General features: G+C 39.4%; 2 protein-coding genes across 3 annotated transcripts in view; one reads left to right on the forward strand and one right to left on the reverse strand.

The window, feature by feature from the left end:
• Window positions 1–15,818, forward strand: part of CERT1 (ceramide transporter 1) — a 75,268-nt gene extending 59,450 nt beyond the window's left edge. Inside the window, exons 9-18 of one of the 2 annotated variants that reach the window (XM_069776218.1) lie at window positions 329–415; window positions 1,954–2,046; window positions 2,620–2,697; window positions 6,903–6,998; window positions 7,618–7,750; window positions 7,867–7,937; window positions 9,239–9,367; window positions 10,162–10,291; window positions 11,656–11,792; window positions 12,961–15,818. In XM_069776218.1, the coding sequence (XP_069632319.1) occupies window positions 329–415; window positions 1,954–2,046; window positions 2,620–2,697; window positions 6,903–6,998; window positions 7,618–7,750; window positions 7,867–7,937; window positions 9,239–9,367; window positions 10,162–10,291; window positions 11,656–11,783 (945 nt within the window). In that variant the 3' untranslated portion in view covers window positions 11,784–11,792; window positions 12,961–15,818. The remainder of the gene's footprint in view (window positions 1–328; window positions 416–1,953; window positions 2,047–2,619; window positions 2,698–6,902; window positions 6,999–7,617; window positions 7,751–7,866; window positions 7,938–9,238; window positions 9,368–10,161; window positions 10,292–11,655; window positions 11,793–12,960) is intronic. The other variant, XM_069776219.1, reaches the window with a different exon arrangement.
• Window positions 15,819–19,004: 3,186 nt separating this feature from the next.
• Window positions 19,005–20,080, reverse strand: MED18 (mediator complex subunit 18). The gene is made up of 2 exons (XM_069776231.1): window positions 19,924–20,080; window positions 19,005–19,698 (listed from the first exon to the last, which is right to left on the reverse strand). The coding sequence occupies exons 1-2, from the start codon at window positions 19,994–19,996 to the stop codon at window positions 19,145–19,147; spliced, it is 627 nt and encodes a 208-aa protein (XP_069632332.1). The 5' UTR covers window positions 19,997–20,080; the 3' UTR covers window positions 19,005–19,144.
• Window positions 20,081–21,277: the final 1,197 nt, after the last annotated feature.

Raw genomic sequence — 21,277 nt, forward strand, 5'->3', positions numbered from 1 at the left:
TACTGACACACTGTAAACACTTTTAAGGTGTATGTTAATTAAAACCTACATCTGATGTCAGTGTATTGACACTGTTACTCAGTTTCCTGGTTTTTTTCTTTATACAAATATCCCTAAATTGTAGTAGAGGGAGTGATTTCCTTTAACAGGTAGGGTTTTCAGAGGAATTGTAATCTAAGAATATTGGTGAAAAAATTTGAGTTCTATAGAAGACATTTGCTTCCATCAGTTATATGCATAACATATAAATACATATTTCTAATATTAAACTGAAGTGGAACTCTCATGTCTCCAAAATTTTGAACTAGTTTTGTTTCTTATGCTCTAGGAAGGTCCCAATAGTCTGATTAATGAAGAAGAATTCTTTGATGCTGTTGAAGCTGCTCTTGATAGACAGGATAAAATGGAAGAACAGGTATTGATACTTGAAAAATGTCTTAATGATGGGCACTTCATGGGAGACTTCTGTGACTTAAACTCAGTCCTGGGGGGCATCTCCTGAAGCTCTAGATATTTTATTCTGACACTGAGAGGAATTCACGTAATATTTTTAAAGTTAAATGTTGGGTGCTTAACGCTAAATTTGAGAAACTGACTTCACAGCTTATACAGAAGAGGATAGTATAAGTGTTAAACTGATTGAATGTCTTCAGTTTCTAATTCCTAAATAAGTGTCCTGTATAAAACTTACCTTTGTATTATAGGTGATGTCCTGTGCAAATAGGAATATCAAACACTGCAGCTATTTCTCAAAACCTAATTATTGCTCTGAATTTTCTTTTGACTCTACCAGTATGTGAAATAGGAAAGATGTAGTTCTGTTGGTGTTTGTTTTTATTTAAAATTTCTGTAGCCTCTGGCTATTTCTCTAACTCATTTCTTGAATACACTTCAGTGACAAGGATCAAAAAGGGACAAGATGAGTGAGAGGAAATTTATAGAATATGAGAACGTATAGCAGTGTATAAAATAAGAGGGAATAACAAAGTGGTGCATCCTTTGTCTTAAGTGTTTAGGCTTATGAATATAGTGAATACAATGATTACGTTAAGAATTAGAAGACTTTCTAGTGGACATATAGTACCCAACAGAGTTTACCTATGTTGGGGTCTCTTAGTGGAGAGTAAAAGTTCTGAGTGACTGTTGTACTACTACATGGATCCTTGTCATGGTTTAACCTCAGCCAGCAACTAAGCACCACACAGCTGCTTGCTTGCTCCTCCCCCCTCCCAAACATGTGGGTTGAGATAAAAACAGTTTAATAACTAAACTAAACTAAAATACTAAATAACTAAATAAAATAAAATAACTAAAATACTAACAATAAATTATTGTTGTTGTTGTTATTACAAGACAAAAATATAAATAAAACCCAAGAAAAGACAAGTGATGCACAATTCAGTTGCTCACCACCCGCTTGACTGATGCCCAAGCAGCGATCTCCCCCTCCTGGCCAACTTCCCCCAGATCATATATTGAGCATGATGTCACATGGTATGGAATATCCCTTTGGCTAGTTTGAGTCAGCTGTCCTGGCCATGCAGCCTCCAAGCTTCTTGTACACCTGCTTGTTGGCAGAGCATGGAAAACTGAAAAATCCTTAACTTACGATAAGTGCTACTTATCAACAACTAAAACATCACTCTGTTGTCAGCGTAATTCTCACACTAAATCCAAAACACACTGTACCAGCTGCTAAGAAGAAAATTAACTCTATCCTAGCCAAAACCAGGACAATCCTTAATGCTGCCGATCTCTTTTCCTTAACTCTGAAATACATATTGAAGTATGGACAAATTCAGTCTTTGCTTACTGAGCGTTCCAGGAGGATGACAGCTTCCTGCCTGTCATGGACAGTGTTAGTTGTTGTCACCACTATGTAGATTGAGGATGACTCACTCTATTCCACCCAGTAGCTGCTGACTACTAATTATTAAACATATTTTGTTGCAGTCCCAAAGTGAAAAGGTTAGATTACACTGGCCAACTTCTGTACCTTCTGGAGATGCATACTCTGCTGTGGGGACTCATCGGTTTGTCCAAAAGGTAAGATATTTCTCATCATCTCCTCTGAGTAATAGGCTGACCTATGATATTCCTATATAATATTTTGTATGGATAGGTGAGATTTTTTTTTTAGGTGTTTCTAGTAACTTTCAATGGTTTACTCATTTTCAAATGAAGTAGCCAGAATTGGAGAAGGACTATTTCCTTCTTGGCTCAAAAAATACTGATTTGAGTATCTATTTAGAATACCCTTGACCTGTCTCAAGCTTGTCAGTTAGGTAGTAAAGGAAAAATCCCAACTTGCTAACCTCAGTGTGTTTTTAAGATACCTTCACCAAAATTAAGTTAATTGATTTTATAAAAAAAATTTTTAAATCTAGTCACTTGTTTCAGTATCAGTTGACTTTTTTTTAGTGTTACTGGAAACACTATGCTCCTCTCAGGGCTACACTGGGAGCATAATACATAATAGGTGCATTCGCTGCTGTGCTTGCTGCTTATGGTGCTTTTGTTTTCCTTTTCTTCATTATCTTGTGCTTGCAAGTTGGTAATGAATGCTCTTTTGTGCCTTTGTTCTGATTACTTGGTTTTTTCTTTGTCTGTCTCTGGTAGCCCTATAGTCGCTCTTCCTCCATGTCTTCCATTGATCTAGTCAGTGCCTCTGATGATGTTCACAGATTCAGCGCCCAGGTACTGTATTAATGTGTAGAGTGGGGGTTGCATATCTCTGCTGTATTTCATCCTCTTCTCTAGAACCTGGGTTTTCTGTTACATAAATCACTGCTTGCTTTAAACTAGTACATTGAGACAAACAAAGGAGTTCTCTATTCCTGTACTAAATGGTTGTCTTTTTACATCCAGCTTGCATGCATATCACTTGTGCAGAGGCCCAAATCTTGTGAAACTGTTGGACTTAATTAAATAGCTTTAATAAAAATGCTTACAATTTGAAAATTTTGCACTTCTGATTATAATAAAAGTAGAATAACACCTGTTTTGTGTGGGTGGAGATGGTCTTTGCTTCAAATTGAATAGTTTTTCTTGCTTTTAAATAAAAGGTTTGATTTTTGTCTTTGTAATGACATTAAGATGCTAAATGTTAAGTTTCACTAGTACCATTTTTTACCTCTACAACTAGTTTTATTGCTGAACAGTTATAAAGTATGTTGACAAACAAGATTGTGGGTATGTGAATTTTTACTGAAGAGTTTCAATGTATTCACTTATTGTTCAGAAAAAGTCTGACATCCTGAATATGTCAATGTAGTCATAGTGACCTCTTCCAGTAGTGTACAAAATTACTTTAGGTGCTTGCTCTGAAGATCATAGTTCAGAGTAGAATTAGAAGGTGGGTTCATGTGTTTGCTCTTTAGTTTCAAAAAAAGTTGTTCAGACATGGCATTCATGCCATTAGTTCCTTCTGCTGTGGTCCATGTGTGATTGTGAATATGGAGCTTCCTTCTGGGTTCTGTTATTCTGGAGGTTTTTTTAAATTACTAACTAATGCTGCAAACAACCTGCTTTTTCAAATGAAGGAATGGATTTTCTTTTGATTAACAGAGCCTGGAATCGTACTACCTGGAGACCTTACTACTAGCTTTATGAGTAGGACCATAACACTTCAGATCTTTCTTATTGGACTGAAATCCCAACACTTGGCTTGACCTTTTGCAGGCAGTTAATTTCTGAAACTTGAACTTACCGCAAGGGAGAAAGTATGCAGGTCATTGCACAACACCAATAAGCTTATCTACTGGTACTCCAGTAGTCAAGTTGTTTTTCGAGCTTGTTTTTGTTTGGGAGGAGGGGGGAAATCAAGTAACAGAAAGCAAATTTGGTTCCAAAGATAGGAATTTGTTGTCTGTCAGGCTATGGGTACGTGGGCAGTTCAATGTAAGGGAAACTCATAGTTGCTAAAATATGCAGGCCTCCTTGTTTTCACCTCTTTTATGCCTGTGATAATATTTGTACCTTCATATGATAAACCTGAGTATCAGAGCACTAGTGTGGCTGAAAAAGGAACCATTTAAAAACAAATCTGAGGTGAACCAGGTCTTTATCACAATAATGCAAATTGAGGTTAAGGATCAGGAGCAAATGGACTGGAGTCAAGCTGTCACTCTTTTTAGCTGCTGCATGGATTATACTATGTACAAGTTACTACTGAGTGCCTTCAAATACAGTTTCAAGTTAATGGACTCACTGCAGGAAGGATGATCTTCTTAAGTTATGGGAGACTACTCTTCCCACACACCCACCAAATATTTTCCCTAGAACAGATTTTTGCCAGATCAACAAGTCAGTCCACCTGCTCTGGGGTTTCATCACTACTGAACAAGCAGGTGAAAGACAACTGAGACCATGAAGAGAAAAGCAGCACACCCTCTTTTGGTAGCAACCTGTTCTGGACCTTATTAATATGAAATTGGCTTCCATCCCCAGGCTGAGGATTTGGCTTTTGGAAAGGCAAGCTAATACCTTGATTCTGAATAAATGTGACTTGTTTCCAGACTTCATTCAGATGAAGGGAATTTTGGTATCAGTAAAAGGTCAAGTAGAAGCTTGCAGCCTTGTTTTTAAGATTGAGAAGTATAAACCTGTGTTCTGATGGGAGCTGGTTCTTCAGTGTGCCTCTAGAAAGGCATTGATTTGTCTCTGCCAGTTGAGTGGGAGGTTGTGGGCGTAAAACGCTGTAAATGTTTTGCAGACCACCTTCTTTTAAAGGACTATCAGATTTTAAAATAGATTGAGATGTTCTCAGGGCCTTTAAAGTGAAGAATTTCCCACTTAATGTTCAGGCCAAGGCTGCATGACATTCAGGTTACAAGCATTTTTGCAGACCATTCCTGTAGCCTGCCAGGAACTCAGAGGTAATAGCATGGTGTCTCTAGTGGGAAAGAAGCTGTGAATCTTGATTCTGTGCCTCTGAAATAGGTGCAGGTTAACAGACCGCAACCAGTGTGTGGATTACATACAGTTTCTACAGGTAGTATGCACGAGGCGGTGGTCAGTACTGCAATTCCTTGGTGAAGCAGAAGAAAGTAACTGTTAGGTTGCCTCTTTCTCTTCTTTCCTTGCTATTCCCCTCATCCCTCTTCATTTAGCATAAAGCAAAAAGCAGCAAAAGACAAAACAAGCATATAAAAGCTAGCTTTCTCCTTAATAGATTAGGAACTAGGGGAGAGTAGACATAGGGACCTGAAGGTGTTGCAGGTAAATGTTGGGAGCATGGTGAGGATTCCTTTCTGAAAGAAGTGTGACCTAGAACTAGTAAACTAAGCATTCTTAACTGGTTTGGATTGTACTGTCATTGTTTCACTGGGGAAAAAAAAAAAATAAATAGAAGAATCTTTGTAGGGAACCTGCTAGTAACTGGCAGGAAAGGATGGCCTGTGTAAAAGCAGAAACACAAATCCTGTGGGTGTTTTTAGTTCATTATAACTCAAAAATAAAACTCAAAGAAAATCCCCCAAACTGGACTGATAACTTTTCCTTCTGTAGAGAAGTCTACAGTTAAAATAACTAGAATTTCTATCCGATGGATTTTATTTTGATGTTGTACTTTAAGGATTTTTACTTTATTCAATTACATTTTTTCTTCCTGGTCTTAAGTGTATTGCCTATGGAGAACATAGTACAAACAGAATTACTGCTTTAAATTAAAAGTAAATAACATCTTTCAATTCTGTATCAGAAAGAGATCATTGAGTATCCTTTAATTTTGCTTCCTACTTATTGTACTACTTGCTCAAATATATTTTATATCTTATTTTATATGCACACTAGGCTTCATATTTTGTAAGTTGTGCAAAACCACTTATGGGTTCAGGCTAATAATCTTGTGATTGTGCGCTTTATAGACTAATCTTTGTGTTGGTCAATTAACTAACCTTTGCTTGTGCTTTTCCTTTTGGAAGAAAAAAGGTATTTCTAGTAAGTCAGGAAAACAGTGTCAATCATGTGGACTTGCTGTGACAAGTTTAGTAGTCACCTACCTTTTGGGTGGAAAAAAGTTATTGAAGTGTTTCCAGTACTTTTAAACATTATGCAGCAATGGAGACCTTATATTTTTGCTTCTGTTTTTATTTGGGGGAGAGTGGGATTTGGAAAGGGGTGGGGAACCAAAGGAACAGAATAAAGTTGTAGATTTTTAAAAAATCCATTTTCTGTCCCAGTACCCATTTTCTTGCACTTTATATGGAATTAAAAAATGAGGTATTCCCATACCTTGATAAAAAAGTATCAAATATTTGGCCTTTAAGAAAAGCACACAAGTTTCTAGCTAAATAATTTTTAAATTAATATTTTGTAATAATAGAGTCTCTGTATTATCATGGCTTTTTTTGAATGTAAACATTTCTGTTCTTTTTCTAGCTGTGCAAAGATGCCAGTGAAGCAGAATAGGCATGCTTTGCTCATGATTGTTTCCTTCACTACTCTTCCAATATGATTTTTGATATGCACTCACCTTTTTAGAGCTTGTCTGTCTTACTCCCTCACATCCCCACCTTTGTTCAGCTTTTAGATGCTCTTCAGTGAATATCTTACAGTGCATTGTAATTCTGTTTAGCGATACCTGAAGTAAGTTCCTATATGCTGAAATAAAACTGTCTTGAGTAGAAACAGTGAGCTTTGACCATTCAGAGGTGCAAAGAAAGGATAGGAAGTACTCATAAAGAATGAAGTTGGAAGTTGAATCAAGATTTTGGCTTTTGTTTCTGAAAGCCAGAAGTATCTGCTTGTTCTTAGTCTGTAATAGAAAGCTCTGTTGTCCAAAGTCAGCCCCTGCACAGGATTTGAAGTATTGACTTGTGACTTCCAATACTGCACAGTTTCTGCCCAAGAAGAAGGAAGGAAGGAGTTAATGTGGGTTTGGTTTTTTTTTTCCTTTCAAGGTGGAAGAGATGGTACAAAACCACATGACATATTCCTTGCAAGATGTGGGAGGAGATGCCAATTGGCAGCTAGTGGTAGAAGAAGGAGAAATGAAGGTAAATGTTTGGGGTTTTGTTTGATTGATACCAGATGATATGCTGTGAGGAGAGATAATTTCAGTCTGGTGGACTTGGCAGTGTTAGGTTTATGGTTGGACTCAATCTTAAGGGTCTTTTCCAACTTAAATGATTCTATGATTCTCTGGGAATACTATGACTCAGCAAGTTATGCTGCTGTGGCTTCTAATATGTTTATTCATACAAAAACCCCTATAACTCATTGCAATAGCTTTGTCTTTGCAAATTCCTTTCTCATTCTCTCCTACTTAAAACTTGGTATGAAAATAATGTGTAAATTCGATGTACAAAAATGTTATACAGTGGCAAGTTACTGTGTTGACTGCTCTACTGTGCTCGTGTGAATCCTTATGTGTAGTGATAAATAAGGTAGGTTAATTATTTTTGGAGTAGAGATTCTTCAAATATTGGTATTTTAATGTGAATTGTCATGTAATAATGTCTGCATTGGTAGTTACCAGAGAACACTGACATGGAAATATTCATGTGTTAGTCTTCTGGGTAAGTGTTTTTTTAAAAAACTGATGAAATTTTAAACAATTAAAACATGAATAGTTTTGACAATTTCTGTTCTACATTTCTTTGTGTTTGGCTGTAGGTATACAGAAGAGAGGTGGAAGAGAATGGCATAGTTTTAGATCCTTTGAAAGCAACCCATGCTGTTAAAGGGGTAACAGGGCATGAAGTTTGCCACTACTTCTGGAATGTTGATGTTCGTAATGACTGGGAAAGTAAGGAATGGGTTCTTAAGCTTTGCATGTTTATTAGCAAGCCGATTGTTTATAACATTGGCCTAATATCTGTGCTTGTTTACTGATGGATTTTTTTTTTCTTCCTCCTCTTTTAGCAACAATTGAAAATTTCCATGTTGTGGAAAATTTAGCTGATAATGCAATCATCATTTACCAGACACACAAGGTAATAACACTTCAGTCATATGCATACCTTACTGAGACAGTCTGGGGCATATGTGTTCTAATCTTAGTGAGTATTTTAATGGCTTAAAAACGTAAAATACTGTTCAGAACAACATTTCAGAACAAGTTCTCTATTAAACTACAACTTTGTCAATTTTTCAAACTTGTCTTGATAGCATAATTGGTTGTGCATGTGTCTGATAGAGCTTGTAATAACAAATGAGGACTGTTTTTAATCTCTAAGTATATCACTGCCAGCAAGGCAAGAGTCATCTAAAGCAAATGGAAGCAATAAATCAACGCTGACTACAAGGAAGAAACCTATACCACTGTATCGTATGTTCTTGCAATAATGCAAGCTATTGTTGACCACAATTAGTTGACATAGACATTTACGTTATGAGGTGGGATAATTGCTGGTACAACGTTTGTTTTTGTAACTTCATTATGTTCCCCGCCCCCAACCAGTTCTAGTGTAAATTTACTAAAATGTTTATGTTAATTATAACCCAACAACTAACCTAAAGGTTCAAAAAAATGGGAATGAAGTGTACAGATTCATCTTTAATCTTGAATGATTCCAAGCATTAGTATACTCAAACCAAATATTTTCTTTGAGAATTTTACCAGTAATGCAGTTACCTTAAAACTTCTGTAACAGAGGACTTGTGATTTTGAGTAAGACAGTTGTGTCAACTGTGTAGTGTTGTGGCAATAGGGGAAAAAGGTCTAGCTTTTGAGTGTCAGGAAAATGGCTTTGGTGTATATTCTTATTTTATCAGACATTTTTCTTTTGAAACTTTCTCTTAGATAATACCAGTTTACCATATCTGTCTTACTGAAGTAGTAGCTTTTTGAAATAATATTTGTTTTAAATATTCCTCTCCCTCTCTCTGGAGACATAAGTAACTGTAGATGCATCTATTTATACTTAACCCCTAGTTTTGTTTGTAGCTTACAAGTATTAACTAAAAGATAAAGCTGAGGTTGAGGTAACAGGAGGGGAACTGCATCTTCCTGTTTGTCTACTGAAAAAGTCATTGCAGCTTGGCTTTCTGCATTTCAAAGGCCTTAAACTTTTGCCTTAAATTTTTTAAAATGAGGCATAGCCATATAACCTGATATGCATCTGTACAACCACTATGTTCTGTTTCAGTTTTGAAAATGAAATTACTAACTTGAAGAAACTTTTACTTAAATAACATGACTGACCTGGTTTGCCTTGCTTGTTTTTTTCTTTAAGCATAGCAAGTACTTAATTTGCAAAACTGGAAAAGTTTATATTCATGTGTTTCTCTGCAGAGGGTGTGGCCAGCTTCTCAAAGGGATGTGCTCTATTTGTCTGCCATCAGGAAGATACCAGCATTCAGTGAAAATGATCCTGAAACGTGGATTGTGTGCAATTTCTCTGTGGAACATGACAGTGCTCCTGTAAGTATTATTTTCATTCTATCAAGTTCTGTTTTTAAGATAACATTTTTCTGTTATGTGGTAATGCATGTGAAATACTAGTGTGAGGGAGGTTGGGGGGGTTATGCAAAAATACAGTTTATTTAAACCAGGTGATACAATGACCTGATGAAGGCATTCTAAGCCAAAAGCTTTCTCGCCTTATCTCAGCAGTTGGAAGATCTAAGGTGTTGCAGCAGAATGCAAGCAAAATTTCTGGAGATGTGAAAACTTTTTAAGGAATTGAAGTTATTTTGTATGGAATCAAATCAACAACTCTTCAATACTGTCAGATACAGGAGTAGGCTTGTATAATTATAGATATGGAATCTGTTAAACCTCCATCTTACACAGCTCTGCCTTGGTTCTGTCAGATAGTAGCAATGATTGTTTTGTTTGGGGTGTTTTTTCTGCTTATTGCTATGCCATTGCCTGCTTACAAGGGAAAAATTACTGATAACTTGTAAGTGTTGATGCATTATTATTTAAATGTTTCTTTTACTCATTTGTCACAATAATTGAAGTAATTCGCTTGTAATATGTATTAAGCACGCAGAAACCTGAGATTCAGGCATTTAGTTTAACCCTTTCCCTATTCACCATGTACCTTTTGTTTCACTCACATTCATGTTGCACCCATGTAGTGCTAGAATACAAACTTTCAGAAACACAGTTTCTGGAGTGTCTTAGACTTCATAGTAAATTAAAATGTTAGCAGTCAAGTATACCAAAACAAATTTAGTTTGAGGCTTACAAATGTTTCATTTTTTTGGCAGCTGAACAATCGCTGTGTCCGTGCCAAAATAAATATTGCTATGATTTGTCAGACATTAGTAAGTCCACCAGAGGGGAACAAGGAAATAAGCAGGGACAACATCCTATGCAAGATTACATATGTAGCTAATGGTAAGTCTAAAATTTACAGTATGATATTCGTGGTGTATGCTAATTCTGGGGAGCTGAATACTGGTAAAAAAAGTTTGATGCAATTTTCTGTTAAATTTATATACAGCATCACACTTGTGGTCTTCATGTTCAGGAAGACTCAAATTAACATGCTGCATGAATCAGTGAATGGGATGATTTATTATGTGGTGTTCTGGAAGAAATAAATAGAAGTGGTGTGTAGCTCAGTCCTAAGTACAGAACCTTGGTGTGGAGGAGGGTGGGCAGAAAAAATGTCTGCAGCTGGGATGACTTGGCATAGCTTTTAGTTTCAGTAGTAGGATGGTTTTTTCATGTATTGCTGTAATTTTTTTCCTCCGATTCATCTTGTTAAGCTGAAAAGCTGCTCATAGTAAAGATACAGCTCTTACCCTCAGTGTTAAGAAGGAGCAAATACATTTTGTATGAGGATGTTTGCAAGCTGTATAATAGACTATGGGGTTTTTAAATATTTTTTAACTGATAGAATCCTTGGTATTGACTGAAAAGTTATCAAAGCCAAACAGTATTGTTACTGTACCCAGTGTTTAGCAGTGTATTGTATTATTGGAGCTACATGCTTATTGGCTCCCCCGCTGCAGCTACAAAACACTTCAAGAGTAGCTCACCTGCTTATTACTTTCAGCCACCTATTACATGGCTTACTAAAGACTCAAAGTCTGAAAAATTGGTTCAGTAAATCTTTGCCATATAGAAGTGATGTAATTTGTATTAAATCCTGTACAAATAATAGCTCTGTTTTAAGCTGCTTTGTTTCCTTTTTAGAAGTTTCCCAATTACTTAAATACATTTTCATTGATAAATTCTGAACTATGATTGTATGGGAAGTGGCAGCTTTTTCAGCAAAATACTTGCCCTGTGAATTGAAACGTATTTTAGAATTAGTTTGAATTTTGTTTAAAGTGCTTTAAAAATAATTTGGAATACATTGGCTATGTAGCAATTCTGCAGACAAATGCAGCAGTTATTGAAAAGTTAAGACTGACTTCTGTTTTCTGTGAAATTAGTAACACAAGTGTCTTTTTCTGTTGTTTCTGGGAATTCCTTAGAGAATATAATCTTCTATTTGGGCATTCCCCAAAGACTCACAGCACATCACGATTAAAGCTTTCTAAATCATGGCATCATAGAACTGGACTAAACTGGAGTATTAAGAGTAGAAAGTGCTACAATACAAGCTGTAAGGGCATAAAAAAAACCCCTGCTGATCACTGTTCTTTCCTGTTACTTCAGAAAGAGCTGCAGAAATAATGAACTTAAATTCTCTTTTCTAGCCTTTAGTGGGTTTGCTGTATTTCAATGTCTGTCTTCCTGTCTACTTTTAGTGAACCCAGGAGGATGGGCGCCAGCATCAGTGTTACGGGCAGTGGCAAAACGAGAATATCCAAAATTCCTGAAGCGTTTCACATCATACGTGCAAGAGAAAACAGCAGGAAAGCCTATTTTATTCTAGTGTTAACAGGTATACATTCATTTTCTTCATTCTTGATTGACTGTTGTAAATTTAAGGCCAAACTCAAGTAGGCAATCTAGAAATGTTTTATCATGATTAGCATGAATTTGGTGCTTAGTTTTAATGTATGTATGCAATATACATTTAAAACATTCATGTAATTTTTGTGTATTAGCATGAAAAATAAGGGCTACAGAAGTTATCGAGTACAAGTTTTTGTAGACTTACTAGTTTATCTTGCAAGTTTTTGCATACATGTCTAATTTATGCAGAAGTATAAAAGGATAAAGTATTGTTTTTTCTCAGCTGTCACTGGCATTTTACACTTGTTCTGAAAAGAATACATACTGAAGTTTCTCTAGAGCCTCATGAGGCTTTGGTATCTTGAATTCTACTTAAAATTGCATGTTTGATAAAATATTATGAAGGTCAAAGTATTCTTTTACACTGACAGAATAGTTTTGATCTAGGATTTTTATTAATGGAACATTTCTGACAAGACCAGTGTCAATTACTAGAGTATTGAAAAGGCTGTGACTTGAATTTTTAGCCTTTCTGATGACCTTAAGAAAGGAAAGGGACTTACAGGTGCTTTCTGAAGTCAATGGATGTATCCTAATAGTATAGGTCATTGGGCTAATCTAAAATGATTTGAACATTTAAATGATTATATGACATTAGAAGAGGATTTCTTGATCATTTTGGGGGCTGTCTGAATGTGTCAGACATAAGCCTTAGTGCTAAGTAAAGCTTTGCTTAATTTTTGTTAGTGTAGACTCTTGCTATATACTTCATTATGTGTAACTGTAGTGTCAAACTTTCAAATCCTATTCAGTAGTTCTAGTATTACATATGATCTGAAAAGGAGTTTTTATCACTTTTTGTATGCATGAGATAGCCTACCCCTATTTTTGGGTTCTATTTATTATGTCAGACTCCAAAAGTCAGAGTCATTTGATCCTTCTGTAACAGGTAGCCCTGTAATGATTCACACTTTTCATTTTATGTTGTTAGAGAACAAGTGTAGGTGAACCACTGAAGACACGGCTGTCATGAGCCAACAGTTCATACATGATCATAGCAGCGCTGATACTATTTAAGGTGTTTAACAAGTTCTTGCTTTCCTATTAATGTTCAAACTTTTCAGTGCTGTATTTTTATGTTTGCTTACCTGCAGCAATGGGAACAAGACTGGGTGAGCATTCCACATTGGAGAAGTGACCATTCATACAGCACTCCATGCTGGAATGAAGGATCTACAGTCTTTTAATGGCCCAAGTTCTAGGCTTTGTATACTGAAGTGAAGAAATGTTGCAACACCATGAGGCTGAATATTTAACACTAGCTCTCGCCAGCTAACTTTTTCTTGCCGAATCAGTGTGTAATTATAAATACAAGTATTGATAACATGTCTACGGCTCTATTTTTATTTGCTTGCTTTAAAAGAGGAAGAACGCATACAACTTTGAATTACCAACATGGGTTACTGCTTTAATTTTAAACAAGTTGCAGAATTTCACTGTCAACCTTCCTAAGATACTCACGCAGTTTTTGTGCATGTCTAAAAAGCACAAAAGACAAATGCACATATAGCATACTGTATGTGCTTTATATGCACAAAAATCTATGTGGTATTTGCGGGGGGAAGGAGGGACTTCAGTAAAGCCTAGGTGACTTATTGGCAGGTTTTGTTTTGCTTTGTATAATCACAGTTCATTGCTGCTGGTTTCTATAATGAATCATCTTGTTACATAAAATGTCAGTTAATAACTGAGGGCTGTCAATATCCTTATGACTTTGCCTTTTCTATTGTCTTACTCTTATGACGATCTTTGGTTCTGAAGGAGTAAGAGTGTGAAAAGCTTTATTTTTTCCAGATATCTTTATATTTCTATTGTATTTTTTAGTTATGTAATATGTGCTACAGAATTTTTGTTATTAAACATCATCCAGAAATATCTAGGAGGATTCTGTATGAGAGGGCAAGAGACTGCCTGAAAGCTAGAAGCCATCTGTCCATGCTGTATGTGGACTGCTCTCTTGCATGATATCCAGGGCTTTCCCAAAGCTGTGAGAAGGTACACTATAATATTTATTGAAGTAATTTGGACTACATAAGACAACATTCCCAGTCTAGAATGAGGATGAATACTTTATTTTCAGATCCTGCATGTGTCTTCCTCATCTTAATAAAGCCATGCTATGTGGTTTATGTAGAAAATGACTTGTGTCTTGATCAAAAGCCCATCAGAGATAAAAGGATACATAGTTCTTATTGGAAAGTTCCCTTTAGTTGCTGTGAGAATTTAAATGTCACGTATTTGCCTGCCTTTGATTCTGGAGATGCTCATTAGGAGAGGACTGTGGCAGACTGGTACTGACTTTGAGGTCTTTTATCCATGTCCCATAGTTGGAAGCTCTTCAGAGACTGCTCGGTGTTTCAGTAACCTGTGTATCTCAAGAAAAAAGTTTCAGATATATTTTTTTCAAAAGCAAGCTGAAAGTCTTATTTGATATAGTATGATAGGTGCCTGAAAATAAATATAATATAGTATTTTAATGAAGATTTGGTAAATGACTAAATGTGATCTGCACAGTGTTGAAAAACCTGATCAGTTCATCTTCTCTGTAGAGATGAAATCGTACATAACACATGATTACACGTGCATGCAGATTTCATGCTCCATAACTCTTCCCTTTTTATTTGCCTTTCTATAATGGAGTGCATGGAATATGCCTTATTACAGAGTTGCTCTGTTAATTTGAATATGTCAAAAAGTGCCTATATGGTAATGCTAGTAAGGCAAATAAGATGAAAATTTGTACGTTTACTGTATCACCAGTGAGCATTTTATATAGCGACGTTTAAAAAAAAAAATAATCTTATACCTCAAATGTACTTCATCTTTTTACAATCAACCAAGCAATGGCTCATTCCACCATAGCCACTGATGGGAACTTTAAAAACAAAACAAAACAAAAAACAAAACAAAAACAAACAACAACAACAAAAAAAAACAACAAAGAGTTTAACTCCTTATTTGCCATTTCTGGTAACTGTCAGAACACAGGTGAGTTTATTAATTTAATTGGATAGTTTTATTTTACAAAGGTATGGAAAGTTTACAAAACAGTATATAAACTTATATCATTAGTTGCATTTGCACTAAATGTGATGTACTTTTGCGATTTATTCTGTAAATATTATTACACTACAGATACTATTTGCAAAGAATACATTTTACTTTTAGATATAAAGGCACTGGTATGTCACTACAGCTAGCCATGCCCAGAGTCCTAAGAGGCTTCTTAAAGAATATGCAAGGAGTTGCAAGATTGAGAAATTGGTATTAATTGACCTCTTTAAAAACAAATTAAAAAAGGCAGTTCTCTGTGGGCCTCTCGGATTGTCTGTGTGCAAGTAGCCATTAGATCCTTCCTTCTGGAAGGGATCTTGCTTTTATGGCGTTAAAAAATTTGCCCCACCTCTTGAGTCCATTCCTCTTTTCAGTCACTGCCACATACCTGTGTGCTCTGAGTTCACTTCTTCCTGTTAGTGGATCAGTTGTATTTATACAGCTGTGATGGTCTTTGCAGAAGCAGCTCCTGACTCTAGAATGGTTGTTTTTATAAGCTGAAGCGATTTGAAGGGCTGAGAATGCAGCAGTCTTCTCCATCAGATAGCGTTCTGTGAATATCTGCATCTGTTTGGAGAATTTGGATGTTGCCAAAGTAGATCTGAAGGAAATTACTTGATGGAACCTCTACTGGGAATGAGGATGAGATGGTCATTGTTATCCTGTCTGAGAACCTGAACATCTTATTTTGACAAAATTATCTGTGAAAAATGTGATGCACTTTGGAAAAAAAAAAAATACTTTTTACTTAATTGGGCTGAGCTGGCTTATCTGAAGTTGTGCAGATTCTCTTTAATCAGAGTGTCCACCTGTATTTTTGTCAAGTTGTACAGAAACGCTGTATTTGAATTGCTACTGTTCATCTACAGACTTAAAACATGAATCATATTTTTGAGTACCGAGTGTGTAGAGTGTAACTGTTCTATAATAGCTTTATGATCCTAATGGTAAGTTTTAAAAATTACAAGAAGTTGGCTCTTCCGTGTTACAATCACAAATTTAAACCAGTATTTAAAAGTGAAAAGTATTAAAAATTATGAAGAAAAATTCTGGTTTGTAGTTATTTTTAACTTTCAGTGCTTTGGAGAAACTTACTTAAAACATTTTACCTTTTAACCAACTTCTAGATCATGGATAAAGTTATATACAATATTGTAACGTATGGAAAACATTTAACAGGAAAGCAGCTTGCTTGTATTACTGAGGTTATTGAGATGAAAACCTGAATGCCACATTAGTTTATGTATCAAAAAGCTTGTTTTGTGCTAGCATATGAGAGGCACGTTAAAAGATGTTCTTTTGCAGTATAGTCTTTAATATAGAGCACTTCCAAAGTATTTTAGCTCTTGTCTTTGTACAGAATTAAAAACATTATGGAAGTTTCCATGGGAAGAATAGAGATCCAGGACTGAGGAATGCCAAAGGGTAAACTTGCAGCTTTTTCTAAAGTATGAAGGAATTTTTAAGAACTGAGATGAGCTTCTATAGAGGAAGCTTTTCTTAACAGCAGAAATAGCCTGTGCCTAATGGATCAATAACAATCTTACTTGTATTTGTTATGCAGAAGTTTCTACTTTTTATGTAGTAATCAATAAAGTTGTAGAAACCTTAAGTGTGCAAGACTGGAGGAACAGTTTGAAATAACAGAAGGCATTACTTGCACAGAAAGGAAACTTATCTTCAGCTGAGCTGCATCAGGCCTTGGGCAATATATTGCAAATACAGAGTCCTGAGGTAAGCCCTGCCCTTGAAGAATGCAGTTACTTTAGCTGGCAAAAAAATCCCCTGAAATAAAAAGAATACAGTCACATTCTTGGTCCCTTAAGTTATGCATGTAATTTAAGAAAAACATACTTTCCTGTAAGGAGAAGTTGAGCATTTCTGTAGCTGTCTGTGTAACTACAATATTATTTGACCCTAGATATAATAACTAGTTAGGGTTATGCCATGCAATTTACCAGTGTGTATTACCAATAGTATTGCTATTATCTTTAGTCTCCATGCTTTGAGCACTAGGTGCCTGAAAGTGTCCATTTTCCTTCAGCTGTAACCATTGATGCAGTAAGCTTTTTTTGCCTCTGCACACCTGCCTCTTCTATGCATAGACTACAGCTAGAATAAGGAAGGCTGGTAATGTGGATTGCTGCAGTTTTTAAGGTTTAAACTAATTCTCCTTAAAAAGAACTATTTTAAATGATCATTATTATTTTTGAGAACTTAGACCAAGCATAGTCAGACCTATTGTCATCTATAATGTAAAAACTTCGATTAGGAACTTTACATTCAGTCTCCTTTTGCTTGAGCTGGTCTGCCTGAAATTCCATGTGGGATTTTCCTCTTTATCACCATTACATTAAGGTCAACACTCTGACTTATTTGCCCCTCCACTTAAAGAAACTTGGAAGGTAAGTTACCAAGCGAGTTCCTTTCGGATGCAACAGGAAGGACCTGTGTACTTCCTGTTTTTTGTGTCTTTGTACTTACAAGTACCTACCCTTTGAAAAGCTGGCATACAATGTTCAACTTTCCTGATCCATTGCATGAATTTCTAAAATTTCCTGTCACAAGAGAAAAGCCATGGATGGTGGAAGTCTGTGGCAAGCAATTCCTAGCCAGTGTTACAGTGGCAGGATATGACAAAAGCTCTGAGGGTTCCCACCTGCCAGGGTGGGACTGCAACTGAATTGCTGAGCAACCTGGCAAGTTCAGCTCCTCGGTACAGGCAGAGCTCTGGGACCTACCCCTTGCCCCCTGGGAAGTTATGCCCTGTAACAGGATCCAAGGAATTCCAGACTGGGAGGCCCAGGACAGTGCGCTGTCTGGTGGGGCTGAGTCATGGCTGAGTAAAAACACAAGAATTGTAGGTGTGTCTGTACCCTCCAGAAAGTATTTCCAGTCTAGGTAATGAGCAGTCACGCAGGTCACCTCATTGCTTGTAGCCTGTTGGAAATCATTGCTATATATTCAACAGTGGTGTTCTCCAGCAGGTGTACAAGTACTTGGTTGTCCCCATGCCTGGTATGTAGAGCCTGTATGAGTGGAACACTTGAGACGCTGCACTCGGTGAGCACTAATCCAGCTGCCGTGGCTTATCTGGTCCAAACTCTGGTGTTGAAAATGTAGCTGTTAACTTAAAAGGTGCTTTTTTTTTTTTTTAAGCTTTTTTGCGGGAGTGGTCTTTGCCTTTAGTTGTCACATAGAGAGTTGTGTGGTGCTGAAGGGTGGCAATGTGTCTGACAGAGATTGGTGCGTTTTAGTAATGGGTAAAATGGATGCCTTCTGTAAAGAACTTGAGAAATTTAAATAAGCTGCTTTGGCTGCTTTTCCCAACCTTTTTTTGTTTGAACTGTATTTGAAAACTCTCAAACCTAATTCAAATATCCTTGAAGTATCAGGAGAGTAACTAAGCATCTTGCTTTCAAGAGTGGTGCTAAACAATCATCACCAGTTGAATTAGTAGCTGTATGATGCTCTTAATTGTTTGATGTGTCAATTTTCAATATTGCTGCTAGGTGTGAGAAGTCTAATGATAAAAAAACCCCATGTAATTTACTGCTTTCTCATCGACCAAGACTGCCACACCCAGCTTCAGTGAAAAACATGGAACAGCAAAAGATTTGAAAACCTCTTGCAATTGTAACATTGCTAAATTGGTTTCCAGTTCTACCTTTGTTTATATCAAACAGTTTCACTAGAATGTACCTTGTGTCCTAGCTGTTCCCCTTACATGTGCTATTACTTTGCTACTCTGTTGTAGACAGGTATACTCTTGCTCTTTTATACTGTGTAGTTCCTGGGTTTATGCTTGTGTTAACACCTCCTGCCTTAAAGGTTATTAACTTCATGTGTTACTTAAAAGAAAATTTTGGATGACTAGGTAGGGTACATGAACGGTGCTGTGGGTACACAGAAGGCTGAATTCTAGTAACTCGTGATGTTTGTGGATTGTGAGGCAATATGCTTTCTAACACACATCTCCCCAAAAGGAGAAGGAAAACTAATAGCATTTACTGATCTTTTGAATGGTATTAAAGTGTCTGCTTGTCTTCACATCCACAGACGAAGGAGAAAACATACTCAGTGATTGCAGTGGACAAAACACTTGATGTGTAGTCCTTTATTCCCCTCCCCCTGTTTTGGTTTGCCCTCAAAAGGCTTTTGAGAAAAAAGCACCCTCTTCAGGAACACGAACAAACCCCCTCCCTTAACTGCCCAGCTTCTCAGTCACATTAGCCTTTTAGGGTCGATTTTTTCCAGGTGCACTAGAGGCTTCAGTTGCTCAGCAAAATTCCTCATGTCATCGGAAACGACGTCCTGTCCTGCTGGCGCTACCACGTTGAGCTCCACCAGGTAGGAGAGGGAGAGCGGCTCGATGCTCTCCGTGTTTCCTGGCATTAGGATGCGGAAGATCTTGTACACCACGATCTTCATGATGCCCTTGCGGAACATGTGCCCTTTGGCCACAAACTCGTGGTCCATGCGGAAGCCCATCTCCACCAGGAAGTCCGTCAGGTTGTCCGAAGTAGCGATGTCGACGCAGTTGCGCACCAGCGCGTGGCGGTTCTTGTCGCCTATTTCGGGCTGGCCCAGGTAGCGCAGATGCCAGGGCATCCCGCTTTTGTCCATGGACCGCCGTGCCCGCAGCACGAAGGGGCTGGCCTGCTGCCCCTTCAGCAGGAACACCATCTCGTGGTCCAGGAAGGTCTCCGGCTCCATGTTGTCGCAGAGGCCGCGCAGGCGGTGCAGCAGGCTCTCCAGGCTCTGGTCCAGCACGCTCCCTGCGGCGGGCGGAGACAGCGCCTCGGTTACCCCCTCTCCTCCTCCCGGGTGAGCGCGGCTTCCCCCGCAGCGTGGGCCACAGCAGCCCCCCTCAGCCCGCCCCTGTCCGCCTCCCTGCCCCTCGGCCGAGGCGGCGGCGGCAGGCAGGCCGGCCCGCGGCCCGCCGGGCGCTCTCCGAGGCGGCGGGAGGGAGCTGCCTGCCGGCCCGCCCGCCGGCCGCTTACCTTGCAGCAGGTACTCCATCATGTTGATGGTGCCGCCCGTGACGGGCATCATGGTCACGGGGGGGGCCTCCATGGCGCGGGCCGCGGCGCTCCGAGCCGGCCGCGGGGCTGAGGGCGGGCGGCGGCGCGGCGGAGGGAGCGGCGCGAAGGCGGCGGCGGCGGAGGGAGCGGTGGCAGCGGCGGCGCCACCTCGCGGCCTGGCGGTGCCGCCGCGCCCGAGCCCGCCGAGGCGCGGAGGGGCCGCCGCCGCCCCTCCCTCCGGGGCCCGCCCCGGGGAGGGCGTTCCGCCGAGCGGCGGTCGGCCCTGCCCGGCCCTGGGGGCCGCCTCGGCGGCGGGCCGGGCCGGGGCGGGGGCCGACGGGCGGAGCTCGGCCGCGGCGGGGTCACGGCCGCCTCAGCCGCGCCGCGGGCGGGGGCCGGGGCGGTGGCAGCGGCAGCAGCCCCCGCCGTAGTCGCGCCCACCTTGCGGCGCCTCCCCTCGGGCTTCCTGCGCCGTGAAAGGCGTACGGCTGAAATTCTGTGGAAAACCTTCCTCAGAAACATCCGGATTTGCCGCTTGGCTGCCTGTCGGTCGGTCCGCCGGGAAGGCAGAGCAGCCGGGAAGGGGTCGGGGCGCCGAGGGGCTGCGGGCCGGCGTTCGGTCACCTGCGGCGGCCTGGGTGAGGAACGGCTGTCGGGGTGAAGGGGGAAGGCCGCCCCGGTTTGGAACGGCGGGCATCCGGCCGCTCGGGCTTCTCCTCCCGACACGGCAGGCTTTGCGCTGTTTCCGCGCGGAAACGCCACCGTTCTGCAAAGCTAGCAGAAATGCGCGGTATCTATCAGCTAGATTTGGCCCTGCGGGCCCTAAAACGAGGGTTATAAATTTGACTTTTTTTTTTTTCCCCTTAGCTGTTTTTATAACAAGCCTCCACACCGCATTGGAAAGTAAACAGCACGACTCTCCTTTATCAGTATCTCCACACAGTCGTGGGGTCCCCTGCATCCCCCAAATAAATTGTGTAAATATTAGCACAAGCCAAACACCAGCAAAATAAGAAATGGCTTAAGCGTACTCCCCCAGGGCAGTAGTAATTTGTTTCAGCTGTGAGACATCTACGGGGCTAGCTTGGAGTACAGCCATGGAATCGAACTTGGCAGGGCTTCAGGGGCACAGGGCAATCCAGGAGGGACCCAACTGTTGCTGAAGCTGGAACCACACCCCAGGTGGTTGCCACAGTGCGTTGGCGTTGTACGTACTTCCCCCCTGGCGGGTTAGAGGCCTGCGTTGGAAAAAAAAGGTAAAAACCAGCCAACAAAAGGGTTGGGTAATGATTTAAAAGCTTCCTTATGCTTCTAAGAGGAAAAAAAAGTTAGG

Source organism: Haliaeetus albicilla, chromosome Z, assembly GCF_947461875.1.
Source record: "Haliaeetus albicilla chromosome Z, bHalAlb1.1, whole genome shotgun sequence".
In the NCBI taxonomy this organism is placed as follows: Eukaryota; Metazoa; Chordata; class Aves; order Accipitriformes; family Accipitridae; genus Haliaeetus; species Haliaeetus albicilla.

Excerpts from the sequence above, each read along its gene's own strand:
- MED18 (XM_069776231.1), bottom strand. The coding sequence starts at position 19,996 with ATGGAGGCCCCCCCCGTGACCATGATGCCCGTCACGGGCGGCACCATC. Across the intron at positions 19,699-19,923 it reads GATGGAGTACCTGCTGCAAG|GGAGCGTGCTGGACCAGAGC; the intron begins GTAAGCGGCCGG and ends CGCCCGCCGCAG.